Below are 21241 nucleotides of genomic sequence, written 5' to 3'. Positions count from 1 at the left end.
TCACCCTCTGGCCCTTTGAGGTATCTTTTTTTTTTTTTTTTTAAGATTTATTTATTTCTATTTGTTGTTATTTTTTAATTTGACCAAACAGTGACAGAGAGAGAGAGAGAAAGGGAAAGTGAGAAAGCAAGCCACCAGGTCTGGGACTCAGTCAGTCATGTGGAAATCCAGTATCCTTAAACACCATGCTACCTGCCTCCACCCTTCCAGGTTTCTTTAGCCTTTATAGTTAAAAATTATTTTGTTTAACTTTATTTATTTATTTATTTATTTATTTATTTTAATTTGACCAAAGAGGGACAGAGAGCAAGCAAGCCACCAGGTCCAGGACTCAAACCATGGTCGATCATGTGGGAGTCTGGCATGCTTACCCACCACACCACCTACCAGCTCCAATAATTGGTTTTAAAAAGTTATATTAGAGGGGACCAGCAGATGGCATATTGATTATATTGCAGAACTCCCACATAGTCGACCTTGGTCCAAATCCCAGATCGGGCGACTTAAAACTCAACATCAGGTGTATGTGTGTGGATGCCCAAAATCCTGAGAGGAAAATAGAGGAGAAGGGATTGCAGTGTGACTACTTCCCCAGGCAGTGATTTCTCGTTTTCAGTCTCTCTGTCTCTCCGGTGAGTACATGTATCCTATTGCACAAATCTCTCAAATAAATTGTGATTGGGGCTGGCAGGTGGTACGGTGATTAAGGTGTTGTATTCCCATATAGCTTACTGCAGTTCGAATGTCAGACCTGGTGGCTCACTTTGTCACTTACTTTCTCTCATCAAATTCAAAAATAATAATGATGAATGAAGTTAAGTAAATTTTATATATATCAGGGGGCAGCAGGTGGAGTGGTGGTTAAGGCACTGGACTCCACATGAATGACCACTGTTTGAGTCCCAGACCTGGTGGCTTGAAAAACACACCAAGTGCTTGTGCGTATGTACACAAAATCCCAAGAGGAGAATATGTGTGAGGGGGGACATCTTGGGAAGGTCATCAGGTAGAATGATGGCAAAGGCAACTGGACCCTATTTGGCCGACTTCAATAGTTTGGACCTGGCAACTTGAAAAACACTGAATGTGTTTGTGTGCATGTGCAAAACCTTGAGAGGAGTAGAGTGGAGAAGAGATTTCATCATGGCCATCTCCCTGGGGGTGCTTTCTAGCAAGTGCATGTACCCCATAGCAAAATTTTAAAAATAATAAGAAAATAAATTTTAAGAAAAGAATATGTTGGGAAGAATGAGAAGAAAGTCATTTCACTCGTGAGCTCTGTAGGTAGATGTAGTTTTTTTAATCTTCAAATCACCAGTGCTTGCCACATGATAGGTGCTGAGAAAAATGGAAAATATTGCAGAGAGAGAAGTAGAAGTAATGTTAAGGGTGTTAATTCTTAGTTGTTATAGGAAGAGGTTGATTTAGACTGGGGACTGGCACTTGCATCCAGTGCAGTAAGATTTGCCAACAGGAAGGAAGTAGTATGGCTAAAGATAAAGGAGGAGCCAAAGGAGAGAGAACGTGCAAGTGTACAAAAAGGGGATCATGGAAGCTAGACGCCATGGGGTTCAGAGCAAGCCTGTAGTGTTTTGTTTTATAAAACTCTACTCCTAAAGAGTCTGCTCACTGCAACTCTGCTATCAGGGCTTGTGCAAAGAAAGGTACTGCATTGTAGAAGAGAGGATGTTCTTTTAGTATTTAAGCAGCATTAAACCCATTTATAAAGCTTACTCTGATTTCGCTGTATCAGATGGTTTCAGCAAGAGTTAGTATGTGGCAATGGATGTGCAGGAAGAGCTGTACTTACATATAAGTATTGAAAAGAGAAGGAAAATATCAACTGTGACTTTTTTTCTGGTTTAATGCTTTCACATGTAGGCCTTTTTTTTTTCTCTTATAGGGGGGTTTCGCTATAAGGATGTGCACTCACCAGAGAGATAGTGAGACAGAGAGAAATCACCCCCTGGGAGCATGGTCACTCTGCAATCCCTTTTTCTTTAGGGATTTTGGGCACACATGCACATATGCCCGGAGTGAGTTTTAAGCTACTGGGTCTGGGGCTCAAACTGCAGTCAATTATGTGGAAGTCCAGCAACGTAACCATTACGCCATCTGCTGGTCCCTGTAGGGCGTTTTTAAAATATGCTGTATTTTTCTCTTTTCCCATTCTGCTGTTGTCCAATTGTTATTTCTTACTTTTGATATAACTAGTCATTCTCTTATTTGATCCTAAGTAGGCTTATTGTTATAATATAATTCAATTTCTTTTATATTAAATACTGTTTAAGACTTCAGGAAATAGCTAGCTTAATAAGTTTTTTTTCCCTGAAGGATTTATTCAAGAAATATTCAGCTATCAGTTATATGTAGGATACCATGTTAGATCTTGTGGCAGTTGCAAAGATGATTTATATACTGATATACTTTTTATTTCCCCTGAAGATTTTAAATTCTACAAGACTAGAGTATAGACAGAAGGAAAGAATGCTGTGCAATTTTCAGAAGAACGGATTATTTCAATGTGGATGGAGTTGTTTGATAGTTCATTTATGTCTCAACTTGACTGGGCCACAATGCCTAAATACTTGGTCAGACATTCTGGATGTTTCTGTGTAGATAATATTTTAAGGATGAGATTAACATTTAAATGAATTTTGAGCAGACTGCCTTCTTAATATGGAATGGACCTCATCTAATCAGTGGAAGGGCTTAATAGAACAAAGATTGACCTTTAGGAAAGAAATAAACCCTGGGGAAAAAAAAAAGATTGACCTCTAAACAAGAAGGAATTCTAACAGCTTACTCCACAAATACAGATTTATCTGGACTCCTACATGGTCAACTGCTGTTCGAGTCCTGGACCCTGCAGTTTTAAACTCATGCTGGGTGCAGGTATATGAATGCCCAAAATTCTAGGAGGAGGAAGAGAAGGGATTGCAGTGTGGCCATCCCCCCAGTGGGTGATTTCTCACTTTCTGTCTCTTTGTGTCTCTGTCTCTCTGTTTCTCTTTCTCTCTCTGGTGAGTGCATGCATCCTATAACAAAACTCTTAACAAAAAATAAATAAATCCTTTCTATTAATACACAACCTTGTGCCATGTAAATGATGTTTTTTGTCAACAACAAACCACGTGTACAGCAGTGGCTGCTGAGATTATAATAATAGGCTATATCATACAGCCTAAGAATGTAGTAGGGTATATACCATCTAGGTTTATATAAATCCGCTTTGTGATGTCATCACAGTCAAACAAAATTGACTGATGATGCATTTTCTCAGAATGTATCTCTTCATTAAGTGTGGCTTGTGACTATGCATCTTGTTGATTCTGTTTCTCTGAAGAACGCTGACTATAATAAATAGGTCATCTAAGTTGAAATTGGGATAGCTTGGATGGGGGAGGAACTATAGGTAAAGAACAAAAAACTTTATCTGTGTATTGAGAAAAGTGAACTTTGTTGGAGGGGATGCTTTTTCACTTCTCTCTTTCTTCAGGGAGCACATGTGCCCTCCAGCAAATTAAAAAAAAAAAAAGTTGGGGACCAGAGGCGGTGTGGTGGTTAAGGTGCTGGACACTCCCATGTGGCCAACCATGGTTTGAATTCCAGACCTGGTGGCTTGCTTTCTTACTTTCCCTCTCTCTCGCTCTCTGTGTCTCTCTCTGGTCAAATTAAAATAAATGAATATAAAAAAATTAAATAATTCTTTTTAAAGAAGTTAAAGGAGGGGCCAGCAGTTAGTGTAATGGCTATGTCACTGAACTCCCATGTAATCATCTGTGGTTCGAGTCCGGACCTGGTGGCTTAAACTCACACCAGGCGCATGTGCGTGCGTGTCTAAGATCCCGAGAGGAGAATGGAGGAGAAGGGATTGCGGTGTGGCCAGCCCCCCAGAGGGGGTGATTTCTCTCTTTCTATTTCTCTGTCCGTCTCTGTCTCTGGTAAGCGCATGCACCCTATGGCAAAAACCTCTCAAAAAAAAAAAAAGTTAAAGGAATGTCAATGTCACTTGGGGGTGGGAGCTACTAACTTTACCTAACTTCAATACCTTCAGCCAGCTACAGATTCGGGGCACATATGTGCCTGGCATACTAAGACAGGCCTCCAGGCAAAAATCCATAATGTTCCCATGTGGATCAGCCTAGCAGAGCACCGCATTTTACTGAGCCACCATTTAGCCCCTAAAGTCTTCATTTATTAATTATCTACCAATTATCTATTAACAAAAAATAGTTATCAAATGAGTCCCTTATTTGACATGATGAGAATGTAAGTTTATGTACTTGTTTTGTGTTTTTCTGTCTCTACTCATTCTCATTCTCCCAATTTTGATTAGAATGCTATTGATAGCAATTTTTTTTACTGTCCTAAATTGTTTATTAGGTATGAATTTTACAAACATTTCTTAGATTAGCGGTAATGGTGGAGCTGGAGAGTATTGCACCTTCTCCAAGCTACAGGGCAAGAGCCACCAATAGTGTGGTGGAACTTGTGGCCTGCAGATGTCAGCCCACGCATCTCCTTGTACTTGTGGACTGGTTTGGTAATCCACTGGGTGTCAGGGTTTCTTCTGAGGATAACCTCAAAGAATTTATATGTGGAATCTACACCCACCCAGTAAGAATTCAGGATTCTAAGAGCTCCACAGTGGCGTGCAGCTTGCTCCTCTGCAACAGACTGGAGGCTTCGAGCAAACTTGAGCTGGTTAACACCATGATGGACAGGCTTGCCATAGGTCGCACCCTTGGGAACTGGGCATTTACGGCCTCCATGCCAGACACAAATCCTGTATATGACATTACCTTGCTTTTCCTTGTAGCTCAGTCTGTGCGCTTTATCCGGCTGGGTGGGGCGCCCAGTGCAACCCTGAGAGCTGGCAGTACTGCCAGCAGAGGACCCGCAGGAGAAAGCACATCACGTCAGACCGCTTCTTCCTCCACTGCTCCTGGATGTACTTGTACATGCCCATCTTGGCTTACCTGATGGCTGCCGCCAGACAGAAACGAAAGAGCTTAATAGCATTTTAATGTAGCCTTTTACAGAACTTTTAATATTACGTTCTGTCCTGGAACTTGAATCAATTTTCATGTACACTTTAATGAACTTACTAATTTTGATATGACTGTTTCTGCAAGTTCTTTATTTTGATATAGTAAAGCGTAAGAGGACTCGGTCTTGAAAAGATAAGATGAAAAATAAGCATAAATTTCTATTAGCTGATTGTGTACTCAGTTTTTTATTTTCTGTTTTCTGGAAATACTGTCATAAAGATATTTGATCAAATTTAGGTCTTCGTGTGAGGAAATTTCTATTATGTTATGCATTTATGTTTTCCCCTTATTTATTCTGTTGTCTACCACAGAGGCAGTAGTTAACTAACTGTAGGATCTTTGTAGCTATCATCTTCTGTCCAACCTTTTTATTGTAGTACTATCATTTCTTTATAACTTGTTTGCTTTTTCTCAAAATTAATCTCTATTAGCGACTCGATTTTATGTGTTGATTATTCTGTTGTCAATAAATTTATTAGTTGGGAACCAGCAGTTAGCGTAATGGCTATGTCGCTGGACTCCCACGTAGTCGACCGCAGTTTGCGTCCCGGACCCGGTGGCTTAAAACTCACGCCGGGCGCGTGTGCGTGCGTGCCCAAGATCCCGAGAGAAGAATGGAGGAGAAGGGATTGCGGTGTGGCCATCCCCCCTGGGGGGTGATTTCTCACTTTCTGTCTCTCTGTCTCTGTCTGTCTGGCGAGCGCACGCACCCTATAGCGAAAATCTCTCAAAAAAAAAAATTATTAGTTGTGCTATTTATCTTGTATAATTTATTTTAATTCTTTATGCCTCCTTTTCATGTCATTTTGATCATAAGAGTTATGTTTTATGTATTTTCTAGAGAATGTTAGAGTAATTTTTCCAGAAACTTTTCTTCTATTTTCCTGTGATAATTATTATCCATGAGTATATTATTCATCTTATCTTCTAAAACCAGGTTCTCTTCTTTATCTTCCTCCTCCCTTCCTTTTTTTCTTCATGCCTCCCCACTACTTCCCTTCTTTTTGATTTACTTATGTAGTTGAGATAAGAGATAGAGCTAGTACCCACAATGAGGTCTTCAGAGAGAGTGAAAAATGGAGAAGAGTCTTTCTCATTAAATGGCAGAGGGTACATATAAGAGAGAGAACAAATACCCTCCCAGCATGACCTGGTTGTATCCTAATTCCTTTTCCTCCAGTTCTCTATCCCATCAAGATCATGGCTACACATGTGCTCAGCTCACCCTGTGTGTTGCTGCTGGACCAGGACCTAAACCCTGGTCATCAGCCATGTGGGATTTGGCTTTCTCTATGAAACATTTAGCTGCTGGGAACCAGCAGTTAGCGTAATGGCTATGTCGCTGGACTCCCACGTAGTCGACCGCGGTTCGTGTCCCGGACCCGGTGGCTTAAAACTCACGCCGGGCGCGTGTGCGTGCGTGCCCAAGATCCCGAGAGGAGAATGGAGGAGAAGGGATTGCGGCGTGACCATCCCCCCTGGGGGGTGATTTCTCGCTTTCTGTCTCTATGTCTCTCTCTGTCTGTCTGGCGAGCGCACGCGCCCTACAGTGAAAATCTCTCCAAAAAAAAAAAAAAAAACATTTAGCTGCTGTGCTTTGGAGCCAGCCCCCTGACAGGGATCTTGACTACATGGGAGTTCAGTGACATAGCCATTATGCTAACTGCTGGTCCCCTATATCATATTTCTTGATTATTGTATTTCTCCCTAGCCAAGCCCAGATCACAATCAGGTGTGCCTGAACCTGAACCTGGAACCTTCCCATGTGGATCAGTCTCACAGAACACTGTATTTTATTGCTTTACCACCATACAACTTTACTTACCCTCTTATCTTCTCTTCTTTAAATTTTTCTTGACACCATGCTTCGTATGCTTTTCTTTATTTCACTTGGTACCTGCTACTTGCCAAAACATGAATTATAGATTCTCTTTTAATTCACTCTATATTCAAGTGGCCATGGTTTGAATGGTTATATTAGGCCTCAGGAAACCTGACAGAACTTCTCTGTGATTTTGTAGGAGGGCCTTTGACATCTTGTTTGTTCCCCCGACTCCTACTTCTGGGTAAGCCAATCTACTTCAGAGGTATGGACCTTTATTCATGTGATTGTGCTGAGATTGGGGATGATGTTGATTTTTTTGTAATTTTCTTAGTCCTGTTTTTCTTCTTAAGCCTTCTTTTTAGATAAAGGTCAAAGTGTGAAATCGTGGGGTTTTTTGTTTTGTTTTGTTTTAGAGAGGTTTTTGCTATAGGGTGCGTGTGCTTGCCAGAAAGAGAGAGACAGAGAGACAGAAAGCGAGAAATCTCCCCCCAGGGGGGTGGGCCAAGCCTCAATCCCTTCTCCTCTCGGGATCTTCGGGGCACACATGCACACGCACCTGACATGAGTTTAAGCCGCCGGGTCCGGGACTCAAACCGCCGTCTACTACATGGGAGTCCAGCGACATCGCCATTACGCCAACTGCTAGTCCAAAAGTGTGAAATCTTAATGTGTCTTTCTGCCTGTTTGGACACTGGAAAAAGGGGAACTTCAAACTAAGGGATTCTAAATCTTTTCCCTATCACTCTCTCATCCCCATCCCCATCTACCAAGTTGGGGATAGGTGTACTAGTGAAAATTCCTCTGGATTCTGGTTTGAACTTCCAGTTTGAACTGTGTGTCTGTATGATACTTCTGAATAAAATTTGATTATCTGAATTTGAGATTTTTCTTGATTTAGAGATGTTTTGACTTTTGTTTACTTCCTATAGTTTTAGGGATTGACCTGCAAACCTGCTTAAACCACCATCTTTTGTGAAAGTTTCATAAATAAAGTCTCCTACGACAGTGAATTCAAACTATATAGTACTTATAGGAAACTCTGAGAATTGTTTTAAAATTCACATTGCAGGACCCTGTTTCCACAGTTTTTGGGTTTTTTTTTTTAAGAATTATTTAACTTTTTATTTTTATTATCATTATTATTTTCCAGTTTGGTCAGAGAGAGAGAGGAAGCAAGAAAGCAAGCCACCAGGTCCGAGACTTGAACTGTGGTTGACCATGTGGGAGTCCAGCGTCCTCAACCACCATGCCCCCTGCCAGCCCCAAGTTTTATCCAGGACTCGAACAGCAGTCGTTGCCATATGGGAATCCAGCCACCTTAACCTTCACACCAGCTGCTGGCGCCCCACAAAGTTTTAATTCAGTGAAAACCTGTCTTTGTAGGCAGTTTACCCTGTTGCAAATGGTCTACAATTTGTCTTCAAATAATGCTATCTTCAGTGTTAAAATGATCAGACTTAATTATATGGTAGATATTTTAAGTAACTAGGGCGTTTTAGACTGGCCTGTGGAGCTAAGCAGATGACAACTGCTTGGCTCAGCTTCTAGAGGACTTAGCTACTTACTGACATAAATGTTACCTTCATTGTCTTCTCTTTGTCCCAGAGCTCTATTTTCTAAACTTTGAGATTTTGTAGACTGGGAAAATCTTGGTCACTGCCCTCTCCCACCAAGGGAGAAATACAATAATCAAGGAATACGATATAGGGGACTAGCAGTTAGCATAATGGCTATGTCCCATGTAGTTGACCGCGGTTTGAGGCCCAGACCTGGTGGCTTAAACTCACACAGGACGCGTGTGCATGCATGCGTGCCCAAGATCCCAAGAGGAGAATGGAGGAGAAGGAATTGCGGCATGGCCATCCCCTTTTGGAGGTGATTTCTCACTTTCTATCTCTCTGTTTCTCTCTAACTGATGAACACACGCGCCCTATAGCAAAAACCTCTCAAAAAAAAAAAAAAGAAAAGAAAAGAAATACAATATAGGTCATTAAATTTTTTGGAATAATTATTTATTTAATTTCATTTATTCATTCATTTATTTTAATTTGACCAGAGAGAAAGAGAAAGAGAGAGGGAAAGTGAGAAAGCAAGCCACCAGGTCCAGGACTCGAACTGCGGTTGACCATGTGGGAGTATCCAGCTCCTTAACCACTATGCCACCTGCTGGTCATCAAGTCACTATATTTTTCTTTTACTAAGTGAGGACATTAAATATAAGCAGTGAGGGACCAGCAAATGGCATAATGGTTATGTCACTGGACTCCCACATAGTCCACTGCAGTTTGAGTCCTAGACCCAGTGGCTTAAAACTCTCACTGAGGGCATGTGCATGTATGCCCAAAATCTTGAGAGAATGGAAAAGGGATTTGTGGTGTGGCCACACACACACACACACACACACACACACACGGTGATTTCTCACTGTCTGCCTCTCTGGCAAGTGCAAGTGCCCTATAAGAAAAACCTAAAAAAAAAATAAAAAGAAGAAGAAGAAGAAAAGAAAAGCAGTGAGAAAAAGAACATTTTAACACCTTTTTTTTTTTAACACAACCACCAAAAAAATAAATAAAAGTATAGGAACAACACAGCCTCGTAATACTGATAGACTTAAATTGAATACATTTAACTTTAGTCAAAACCCACTATTTTCCTCTTTAAAAAAAAAAAAAAATTATTGGGGACCGGCAGTTAGCGTAATGGCTATATTGCTGGACTCCCACGTAGTCGACCACAGTTCGCGTCCCGGACCCGGTGGCTTAAACTCACGCTGGGCGCGTGTGCACGTGTGCCCAAGATCCCGAGAGGAGAAGGGATTGCGGCATGGCCATGCCCCCTGGGGGGGTGATTTCTCGCTTTCTGTCTCTCTGTCTGTCTCTGTCTGTCTGGCGAGTGCACACGCCCTATAGCAAAAACCTCTCCAAAAAAAAAAATTGGTGGGGCCAGCAAGTGACATGGTTGAGGTGCTGGCCAGTCATCATTTGAGTCCCAGATATGGTGGCTTGCTTTCTCAACATCCCCTCCCCCCCATGTGCTGTTTCTCTCTCTGATCAAATTAAAATAAATGAATAAATAAGTAAAATTAAATAATTTTTTTAGAGAGAGAGTTTTGCTAAGGGGCATGTGCTCTCACCATATAGAGACAGAGAGACAGAAAGCGAGAAATCGATCCCTAGGGGGATAGGGCAACAGTCACTTCTCCATTCTCCTCTCAGGATTTTGGGCATGGACATACGAGTGCCCTGCATAAGTTTTAAGTCACCAGGTCCGGGACTCAAACAGTGGTGGACTACACGGAAGTCCAATGTCATAACCATTATGCCATCTGCTGGTCCCAAATAAAAAAAAATTTTTGGAGAGGTTTTTGCTTTAGGGCACGTGCACTCGCAAGAAAGACAAAGGCAGACAGAGAGACAGAAAACGAGAAACCACCCCCCCAGGAGGAATGGCCACACTATAATCCCTTCTCCTCCATTTTCCTCTTGGGATCTTGGGCATTCACGCACAAGCGTCCAGTGTGAGTTTAAGCTGCCAGGAACAGTACTTGAGCTGCAGTTGACCACGTGGGAGTCAAACAACATAGCCATTACACCAGCCTCTTGTTCCCCCAAATAAAATTTTTTTTAAGTTTATTTCTTTATTTATTTAAATTTGACCAGAGAGGGACAGAATGAGAGGGAGAAGGAAAGTGAGAAAGCAAGCCTCCAGGTCTGGGACTTGACCCACGGTCAGCCATGGGGGAATCCAGTGCCCTTAACCACCACATCATCTCCCAGCCCCGTCCCCCAAATAAATTTTTTACAAGTATGTATTTATTTAAATTTGACCAGAAAGGGACAGAGTGAGAAAGAGAGTGGGGGCGGGGAGTGAGAATGGAAGCTGCCAGGTCCAGGACATGAACCAGGGTTGGCTACATGGAAATCCAGCACCCTTAACCACCACACCACCTGCTGGCCCCCAAATAAAAATATTTTTAAGTTATTGGGCTAGCAGGTGGCGTGGTGGTTAAGGTGCTGGATTCCAACATGGAATTCGAGTCCTGGACCTGTTAGCTTAAAAATTATTGCCCACCTGTGTGCGTGCATGCCAAAATCCTAAGAAGCGAATGGAGGAAAAGGGATTGCAGCACGGCCATCCCTCCTGGGGGTGATTTCTCTCTTCATGCCTCTCTCTCTGTCTGTCTGTGTGTCTATCTTGCTAACAAACACACATGTCCTGTGACAAAACTTGGGAAAAAATTCTTTAGCTACAGATTAATGAATATTTTCTTATAGATGATATTTTAGAACTCTACTTAGTACTTGGAAGAGATACTGTTTGAATTTGATGAGTGGATACACACATCTCGTGTCTTCTTATTTTCTCGCCAGTTCGATCCTTTGGCACAGAAGACAGACCAACAGATCGTCCAATACCACCTCGAGATGAAGTCTTTGAATATATTATATTCCGTGGAAGTGATATTAAAGATCTCACTGTTTGTGAACCACCAAAACCACAGTGTTCTTTGCCTCAGGACCCTGCCATCGTTCAGGTAATTGATAATACATTTGTCTTGGAGTATGAGTAAACCAGTCATTTGACTTTTGCCTCTCCCAGTTGAACCTACCATTTCCCGGATATCAGAAATTAATCTGGATAATGTTCTCATCTACAGTTTTTTCTTTTGATCATAAATTAGGACTACATAAGGTAAGAAATAAGTAAAAATTTTATTGTAAACTGTTTTCTAACATCAACGGTAGTTAGATGGATCCAGTAGATGGTATAGTAGTTACGTCACTAGACTCCCACATGGCTGACGGTGGTTCAAGTCTCAGACCCTGGTGGCTTAAAACTCAGCTTCAGGCATGTCTGTGTGCATGCCCAACATCCTTAGAGGAGAATGAAGAAGGGATTGCGGCATTGCCATCTCACCCCCGGGAGCGGTGATTTCTTGCTTTCTGTCTCTGTCTCTCTGCTTCCCTATCAAGCACACGTGCCCTTATAGCAAAAATCTCTAAAAAGGAAAGAAAAAAACTAACATTTACTAAGAACTTACTCTAAAGCACTGTTCAAAGGCACTGTACGTACATTAAGCTAAGCCACATAATACCCCCTGAGCTTGGTACTGTAGTTATAATTATTCTCACTCTTTTTTCTTTTTTTTAAAAGAATTTTTTTGGGGTGTGGCAGGTGGTATGGTAATTAAGGGCACTAGACTCCCACATGACCAACCCTTGTTCTAATCTCAGAACTGGCGGGTTGCTTTTTCACTTTCTCTCCCTCTTCCTCCCTCTCTGGGCAAATTAAAATAAACAAATAAATGAAGTTAAATAGAAAATAATTCTTTTTTTTTTTTTTTAAGAATTTTTTGAGCTTCTTTTATGACTGGAACTATAGGGGGCATTCAAGAAAAGAAAAAGAAGGTTCCTACTGCAGCAGAAACCCTTAAGGAAAAGAGAAGGAATTTTGTGGAGCTGAAGATCAAGTGCCTAAGAAAGAAGTTTGCTCAAAAGATGCTTCAGAAGGCAAGGAGGAAGCTTACCGAGCTGAAGATCAAGTGCCTAAGAAAGAAGTTTGCTCAAAATATGCTTCAGAAGGCAAGGAGGAAGCTTACTTATGAAAAAAAGCTAAGCACTATCAGGGCAAGGCAGATGGCGTGGTGGTTAAAGGTGCTGGTCTTCCACATGGCTGACTGCGGTTGGAGTCCTGGACCTGGCAGCATCTTTCTCACTTTCTCTCTCATCAAATTAAAATCAAGTGCCTAAGAAAGAAGTTTGCTCAAAATATGCTTCAGAAGGCAAGGAGGAAGCTTACTTATGAAAAAAAGCTAAGCACTATCAGGGCAAGGCAGATGGCGTGGTGGTTAAAGGTGCTGGTCTTCCACATGGCTGACTGCGGTTGGAGTCCTGGACCTGGCAGCATCTTTCTCACTTTCTCTCTCATCAAATTAAAATAAATAAATAAAGTAAAATAAAATGATTCTTAAAAAAAAATAGCTAAGCAGTATCATAAGGAATAGAGACAGAACTGATATTCACATGGCCAGGATGGCAAGAAAAGCTGGCCATTTCTGTGCACCTACAAAACCCAAATTGGCATTTGTCATCAGAATCAGAGGTAGCAATAGAGTGAGCCCAAAGGTTCGAGAAGTGTTGCAACTTCTTTAACTTGGCCAGATTTTCAATGGCACCTTTGTTAAGCTCAACAAGGCCTCAATTAACATACTGAGAATTGTGGAACCATATAATACATATACCATATAATACATATACCATATAATACATGGGGGTACCCAAACCTGAAGTCAGTAAATGAACTGATCTTCAGGCGTGGTTATGGCAAAATCAGTAACAACCGAATTGCTTTGACAGATAACTTTTTAATTGCTTGACCTCTTGGTCAAGCAATTAAAATTTAAAATTAAATTAATTTTAATTAAAAATTAAAAATTTGGCATCATCTTCTGGGAGAATCTGATTCATGAAATCTATACTGTTGGAAAATGCTTCAAAGAAGCAAATAACTTCCTTTGGCCCTTCAAATTATCTTCTCCACAAGGTGGAATGAAGAAAAAGACTTTTATAGAAGGTGGAGATGCTGGCAACAGGGAAGACCAGATCAACAGATTTATTAGAAAGGTGAACTAAGGGGGGACCAGCAGTTAGCCTAATGGCTATGTCGCTGGACTGCCCTGTAGCTGACCACTGTTCGCGACGCAGGCCCCATTTTTTTCGCCCCAGACCCAGTGGCTTAAAACTCACACCGGGCGCGTGTGCATGCATGCCCAAGATCCCGAGAGGAGAATGGAGGAGAAGGGATTGCGGCGTGGCCATCCCCCCTGGGGGGTGATTTCTGACTTTCTGTCTCTCTGTTTTCTCTGGCGAGCGTGCACGCCCTACAGCAAAAAACCTCTCCAAAAAAAAAAAAGAAAGATGAACTAAGATATCCACCATGATTATTTTTGTATTCTGGTCAGTAAATAAACAGTAGCTATTTTCAGACTGCAATACATTTTTTAAAAACTTTATTTATTTATTTTAATTTGACCAGAAAGAGAGAAAGCAAGAACGGAAGCCACCAGGTCTGGGACTTAAATTACATGGGAGTCCAGCACCCTTATCCACCACACCACCTGCTGGCCCCAATTATTCTCACTCTTATAAGTTAGACATTGAGTTAGAGGCACAATCTGAACAAGTCTTACTCTAGAATCTAGGGTCCATGCCATGCTGCTATTCAAATACTGTTCCTGTAAATAGGGCAAAAATAAATACCCTTAGGAAAGATTGTAAGGTTTAATGAAAAAAAAATCACATTATGTATTAGATATTACAGTGTTATGTAATCAGATAGCATGAACACGAAAGATATTAACATGTGTAGATAAGGTCTTAAATTTCCTAAATAGGCCTTATGTTATTTTAAAATAATTATTTAATTTTGTATTTATCATTTTCATTGTTACTGTTTTTTCAATTTGCTACAGGGCACATGCACAAGCCAACAGTCTGGGATTTGAGTCATAGTTAGCCGTGTTTGAGTCTGTGGTTAGCTATATGGGAGTCTAGCACCTTAACCATCATGCCACCTGCTGGCCCCAATAAGGCCCTTTTAAAAGACCCTAATCTCAGGGTCAGCAGGTGGCATGGTGGTTAAGGCACTGGACTCCAACATGACCAACCGTGGTTCAAGTCCCAAACCCAGTGGCTTGAAAATCGTACTGTGCATATGTGCATGCATACCCAAAATTCCTAGAGGAAAATGAAGAAGAGATTGCAGTGTGGCTATCCCCTGTGGGGGTGATGTTTTTTACTTTCCCTTGCTGTGTCTCTTTCTTTCTCTCGTGAGGGCACGTGCCCTGTGGCAAAAACCTGGGGCAAGGGAGGGAGACCCTAATCACAGAAAGAAAAATTTTAAGTCACATTTTATTAAAAACAGACATACAAAATATCTACAAGATTGTAAATTATGTGCTAAAGAGGATGTCTGTTACAGTGCATGTTCATTAGAAGCATATAAAAGCTCTCTGATTTCAGCTATAATAGAAAAAACAGCTTCACATAAGAGTAGTTTTACTTAAGGGCATAGCTAATTAAAAGACTGTGGTCTTCCCATAGTTTTCCTCCTGGGCCCTCTTTCTTCCCATTTTCCTCCTAGATCCTCTTTGTTCCCAACTGCTTTTTCTGTCACAAATCCTTGCCATTTGCTCTAAAATATGCTTTTGGGTTTTAAACAGTGTAGTACTTTCGGATACTTTCTTTTTTAAAAAAAATTATTTTTATTTATCATTACTTTTTCTTTTTTTTTCACTTGATATAGGCACGAGAGAGAGAGAGAAAGTGAGAAAACAAGCTGCTGGGTCCAGGATTTGAGCCACAGTTGGCCATATGGGAATCCAGTTCCTTAACCATCATGCCACCTGCTGGCCCCACTTTTGGATTATATTAAATTAATTCTTTTTCTTTTTTATGCTGTGGGTAATAAAATCATCATCATGTTCTACAAAATAAAATTTTTTTGAGAGAGAGATTTTTGCTGTGGGGCACATGTGCTTGACAGAGAAACAGAAAGCGAGAAATCCCCTCCTCCCCACCCCCACCCCCCAGGGGGATGGCCATGCTGCAATCCCTTCTCTCTACCTCTCCCTTCTAGATTTTGGATATGCTTGCACATATGCCTGGCCTGAATTTCAAGCCACTGGGGCCAGGATTTGAATCAGTCACATGAGAACCCAGGGCTTTAACCACCGTGCCACCTGCTGGCCTCACAAAATAAATTTTTTTTTTTTTTGAATGGTTTTTGCTATAGGGCACGTGAGCTCACCAGAAAGACAGAGAGAGACAGAGAGATGGAAAGCAAGAAATCATCCCCTAAGGGGGATGGCCACACCACAATCCCTTCTCTCCTCTCAGGATCTTGGGCATGCTGGGCACGCCCAGCGTGAGTGTAAGCCACCAGGTCTAGGACTTGAACTGTGATCGACTACATGGGAGTTCAGCAACACAGCCATTACACTAACTGCTGGTCCCAGTAAATTCTTAAAATACCTATTATCTTGGGGGCAGCAGGTCGTGTGGTAGTTAAGGTTGCTGGACTCCCACCCACGTGGCAACCATGGTTCTAGTGCTGGACCTGGTGACTTGCTTTCTCACTTCTTCCCTCTATGTCAAATTAAAATAAGTAAATAAAATAAAGTTCAATAAAATAATTTTGAAAAAAATACCTATTATCTCACATAGAGTTTGTCTTACTTCTGTTAGGTCTTCAGAAAAGTCATGACATTTTTTTTCTATACAAAAATGAGTCATGATTTCCAACTGTCCACCAGCTATTAAAAGAAAATACCTAATGTACTCTACTTTAAAAAATATAGAATGGTATATAAAGCTAAAGTTGGAAAACAAGGCAAAAAAAATCTTGTAACATTTATTCACTTTTTGGGAGGGGCCAGCAGTTGGCATGGTGGTTGGGGGTGCTGGATTCCCACATGGCCGACTGGTTACAGTCGCTGACAGTGGTTTGAGTCTCACACCTGGCGGCTTGCTTCCTCACTTTCTCTCTCTCTCTCTCTCTCGTCAAATTTAAATATTCACTTTTCTCCCTGAAAGTAAGATAAGCTTTATTTTATTATTTTTTTAATGCTAGAGAGCTAGTGTGCACTGCATGCTTTAGAGAGAGCCCTCTACTCCCCAAGCCTGGTCACACCAAAATTCTTTTTTCTTCTGTGAGGATTCTAGGAAAGTGCACAAGTGTGTAGCATGTTTTTCAAACCATCAGGTTGGGATTTGAATGCTGGTTCAACTCTCTCTACCCACACTTAACTGCTACACTGTGCAGCCAGCCCTTCTATAAGCTTTAAAAAAAAAAAAACCTCACTGAGGAGGACCAGCAGATGGCATAATGGCTATGTCGCTGGACTCCCATGCAGTCGACCGCAGTTCAAGTCCCGGACCCGGTGGCTTAAACTGATGTCGGGCGCATGTGCATGCATGCCCAAAATCCTGAGAGGAGAATGGAGGAGAAAGAATTGTGGCATGGCCATCCCCCCTGGGGAGGTGATTTTTCACTCTCTCTCTCTCTCTCTCTCTTTCTGGCGAGCGCCACAAAAGTCTCTCCAAAAGGAAAAAAAAAAAAAAAAACTCACTGCAGAGAGGCAGAGGAGTGAGCAGGTAAGTGAGTGATCAACTTCTCCAGGGGAATGGCCATATTGCAGTCCCTTCTCCCAGTCTCCCAGGATTTGGGGCATGCATGCACACAATGCGCAGTGTGTTTTTCAAGCTGCCATTCTGGGACTCACACTGTGCAGTTCTGTCTGCCATAACTTCCATACCACCTTCTGGCCCAGATAAGCTTCTTCCCGTTTTTAGAATTATTTATAATTTTATTAATTATTATTATTTTTTTTTTGAGAGATTTTCACTGTGGGGCGCGTGCGCTCGCCAGACAGACAGAGAGAGACATAGAGACAGAAAGCGAGAAATCACCCCCCATGGGGGATGGTTACGCCGCAGTCCCTTCTCCTCCATTCTCCTCTCGGGATCTTGGGCACGCACGCACACGCGCCCGGCATGAGTTTTAAGCCACCGGGTCCAGGACACGAACCGCAGTCGACTACGTGGGAGTCCAGCGACATAGCCATTACGCTAACTGTTGGTTCCCAATTATTATTATTATTTTAATTTGACCAAATAGAGAGAGAGGGAAAGTGAGAAAGCACGTTGCCAGGTTCAGGACTAGAATTGCAGTCAGCCATATGGGAGTCCAGCACCTCAACCCTCACGCCACCTACTGGCCTCAAGCTTTTGATAAAAGAAAAAAAGCAAATTTTGTACTTGCAGCATGAGCTGGAGATATTATCTACTGTTGTGTGCCCTCCCCTTTAAATCTTGTGGTTTTGGGGGGTTTTTTTTGGTTTTTTTTCTAAGGTGTTTTTGTATTTTTGCCATAGGATGCATGTGCTCACCAGTGAGAAATTGAGAAAAGAGGGGGTGGCCATGCCATAACCCTGTCTTCCTCTCTCCTGAGATTTTGGGCATGCACACATATGTGCCTTGCGTGGTTTTCAAGCCACCAGGTCCAAACTCAAACTGCGGTTGGCCATGCATTACAGTGCTAGACTCCCACGTGGCTGACCTCAGTTCGAGTCCTGGATCCAGCACCTTGGAAAATCATGCCAGGAGCATCCGTGAGCATGTCTAATATCCCTGGAGGAGAAAGGATTGCAACATGCCCATCCTCCCCAGGGCATGATTGCTTGCTTTTTGTCTCTCCATCAAGTGCACATGTCCTATAAAGAATTATTTAACTTTATTTATTCATTTATTTCATATTAATTTGACCAGAGAGGGACAAGAGTGCTGAGGGTGGGGGTAAGAAAGGAAGCCATGGGACCAGCAGTTGGTGTAATGGCCATGTCTCTGAACTCCGAACTCCCACTTAGTTGACTGCGGTTTGAGTCCCGGACCCTGTGGCTTAAACTTATGCCAAGTACGTGTGCATGCATGCCCAAGATCCCGAGAGGAGACTAGAGAAGGGATTGCGATGTGGCCATCCCCTTGGAGGGTGATTTCTCACTTTCTCTCTCTCTGTCTCTCTCTGTCTTTCTGGCAGGCACACGCACCCTATAGCAAAAACCTCTTCGAAAAAAAAAAAAGAAAGAAAGAAAGATGCCAGGTCCAAGACTCAAATCATAGTCCGCCATGTGAGAGTCCAGCACCCTTAACCACCACACCACCTGCTGGCCCCCAAGTTAAAGTTTTTATAAATTGATCCTCAACTAAATGTAACTATATATAATATAAATGGTTTTATGTGCATTATGTTTGTTACTGCATCTTCTTTCCTGTTAATTTTAACAGTAGTCCTCAAGTGATGTAAAATAAGAATAAAATCTCAAGTGAGATGTCTATATCAGTAGCAGACCAAAACCCTCATTACTAAATCTGATTTTTCTCTAAACTCTCATTACTAAATCTGATTTTTCTCTAAGCAAAGTTATTTTCCGGTAACCGTTCTTTAACTTTTTCCGAAATCCATTATAAGAGTCTAACTCAAAGGAATGTTATTGAAAAAAAGTATTTGTAAATCATATTGAGTATAATTGACACATACAAATACTGAAATCAGAAGGTTGTTGAGCTATTTAATATTAAAATAATATATAAATATCGAATGCTGATTATATTTCATTGTAATTGTTTTTATGTCTAGGAATTACATAGTTTTCTTAAGCTTTAAATTTTTTTTTCCATTTTGTGCATATTGCTTAGAACTTAGTAAAATAACCCATGATTTTCCTTCAGTCTTCATTAGGCTCATCTACTTCGTCATTCCAGTCAGTGGGTTCCTATGTACCTTTTGGCAGGATGCCATCGTACAGTCAATTCAGTCCAAGTTCATTAGTTGGGCAGCAGTTTGGTGCTGTTGGCGTTGGTACGTGCTGCTGTTTTCTTTCTTTGTTTCCTTTTATTAATCTCCCTTTTCCACAAAATTATAGAAAATTTACCATAAATTTATAAAAATGTTGTTTGAAGATTATTTTGTAACATTGTTTTATAGTGTTGAGAACCATCTTAATTACTGTTTTTGAAGCCTTATTTAATGTCCTTCATGATGAGTGGTTCTGTAAAGGTCAAATGGTCACAAATTTTTTTAAGCCTATATATATCCAGTTATCAAATTTCACTGACTGTTATTTAAAGTTACATAAGGTCTGTCCATTTAGAACAAACATATTTTTCAAACCAGATGAGTTTTCAAAAAGGGAGTTGAAGATAATGTCAGTAAAGACTACTGTTTATATTGTGTGGAGTGTGGATGATTAAATCATTTTATGCCCGCCTATGAGAGATAATAACAGATAGCTATTTTTTTTTTTTTTTTTATAACACATAGCATTTTTGAGGACTTGGTGCTTTATTTGTTGTGGCATTTTGTCAAAATAGAACTAATGAGAATGTATGGAGTAGAGGACATAGATTGTGGAATGCAAAAGCTAGATGTAATCAGATTAGCTCAGTGGGGGGTTTTTGTTGTTTGTTTGTTTTTGAGACAGATTTTTATGATAAGGGCATATGCACTCACTTGGAGGGACAAAGTGAGAAATCACCCTTCCAAGAGGGATAGCCATGTCACAATCCCTTCTCCATTCTGCCTCATAATTTTGGTCATGCACGTACACACACCCAGCATGAGTTTTAAGCCACCAGGTCGAGGATTTGAAACATGGTCGACTGTGTGGAAGTCCAGCGCTGATTATATTTCATTGTAATTGTTTTTATGTCTAGGAATTACATAGTTTTCTTAAGCTTTAAATTTTTTTTTCCATTTTGTGCATATTGCTTAGAACTTAGTAAAATAACCCATGATTTTCCTTCAGTCTTCATTAGGCTCATCTACTTCGTCATTCCAGTCAGTGGGTTCCTATGTACCTTTTGGCAGGATGCCATCGTACAGTCAATTCAGTCCAAGTTCATTAGTTGGGCAGCAGTTTGGTGCTGTTGGCGTTGGTACGTGCTGCTGTTTTCTTTCTTTGTTTCCTTTTATTAATCTCCCTTTTCCACAAAATTATAGAAAATTTACCATAAATTTATAAAAATGTTGTTTGAAGATTATTTTGTAACATTGTTTTATAGTGTTGAGAACCATCTTAATTACTGTTTTTGAAGCCTTATTTAATGTCCTTCATGATGAGTGGTTCTGTAAAGGTCAAATGGTCACAAATTTTTTTAAGCCTATATATATCCAGTTATCAAATTTCACTGACTGTTATTTAAAGTTACATAAGGTCTGTCCATTTAGAACAAACATATTTTTCAAACCAGATGAGTTTTCAAAAAGGGAGTTGAAGATAATGTCAGTAAAGACTACTGTTTATATTGTGTGGAGTGTGGATGATTAAATCATTTTATGCCCGCCTATGAGAGATAATAACAGATAGCTTTTTTTTTTTTTTTTTTTATAACACATAGCATTTTTGAGGACTTGGTGCTTTATTTGTTGTGGCATTTTGTCAAAATAGAACTAATGAGAATGTATGGAGTAGAGGACATAGATTGTGGAATGCAAAAGCTAGATGTAATCAGATTAGCTCAGTGGGGGGTTTTTGTTGTTTGTTTGTTTTTGAGACAGATTTTTATGATAAGGGCATATGCACTCACTTGGAGGGACAAAGTGAGAAATCACCCTTCCAAGAGGGATAGCCATGTCACAATCCCTTCTCCATTCTGCCTCATAATTTTGGTCATGCACGTACACACACCCGGCATGAGTTTTAAGCCACCAGGTCGAGGATTTGAAACATGGTCGACTGTGTGGAAGTCCAGCGACGTAACCATTATACCATTTGCTAGTCCATTTGTGTTTTATTTTTATGGCT

At 40.9% G+C, this 21241-nt stretch overlaps 1 protein-coding gene and 1 pseudogene across 5 annotated transcripts in view; one reads left to right on the top strand and one right to left on the bottom strand.

The window, feature by feature from the left end:
- LSM14A (LSM14A mRNA processing body assembly factor) overlaps positions 1–21241 on the top strand; it is a 78565-nt gene that overhangs the window by 27681 nt on the left and 29643 nt on the right. For 4 of the 5 annotated variants that reach the window (XM_014584009.2, XM_027768076.1, XM_006167972.3 and 1 more), the window contains exons 2-3: positions 11250–11413; positions 19167–19296. In XM_014584009.2, the coding sequence (XP_014439495.1) occupies positions 11250–11413; positions 19167–19296 (294 nt within the window). Of the gene's footprint in view, positions 1–11249; positions 11414–19166; positions 19297–20216; positions 20373–21241 lie in introns of those variants that run through there. The other variant, XM_027768077.1, reaches the window with a different exon arrangement.
- LOC106733840 (60S ribosomal protein L15 pseudogene) lies at positions 3954–5101 on the bottom strand (annotated as a pseudogene).

Source organism: Tupaia chinensis, unplaced genomic scaffold (assembly GCF_000334495.1).
Source record: "Tupaia chinensis unplaced genomic scaffold, TupChi_1.0 Scaffold145396_1, whole genome shotgun sequence".
NCBI lineage: Eukaryota > Metazoa > Chordata > Mammalia > Scandentia > Tupaiidae > Tupaia > Tupaia belangeri.
Note: the sequence above shows the minus strand (reverse complement) of the source record. Positions and strands in the feature narration are given on the sequence as shown.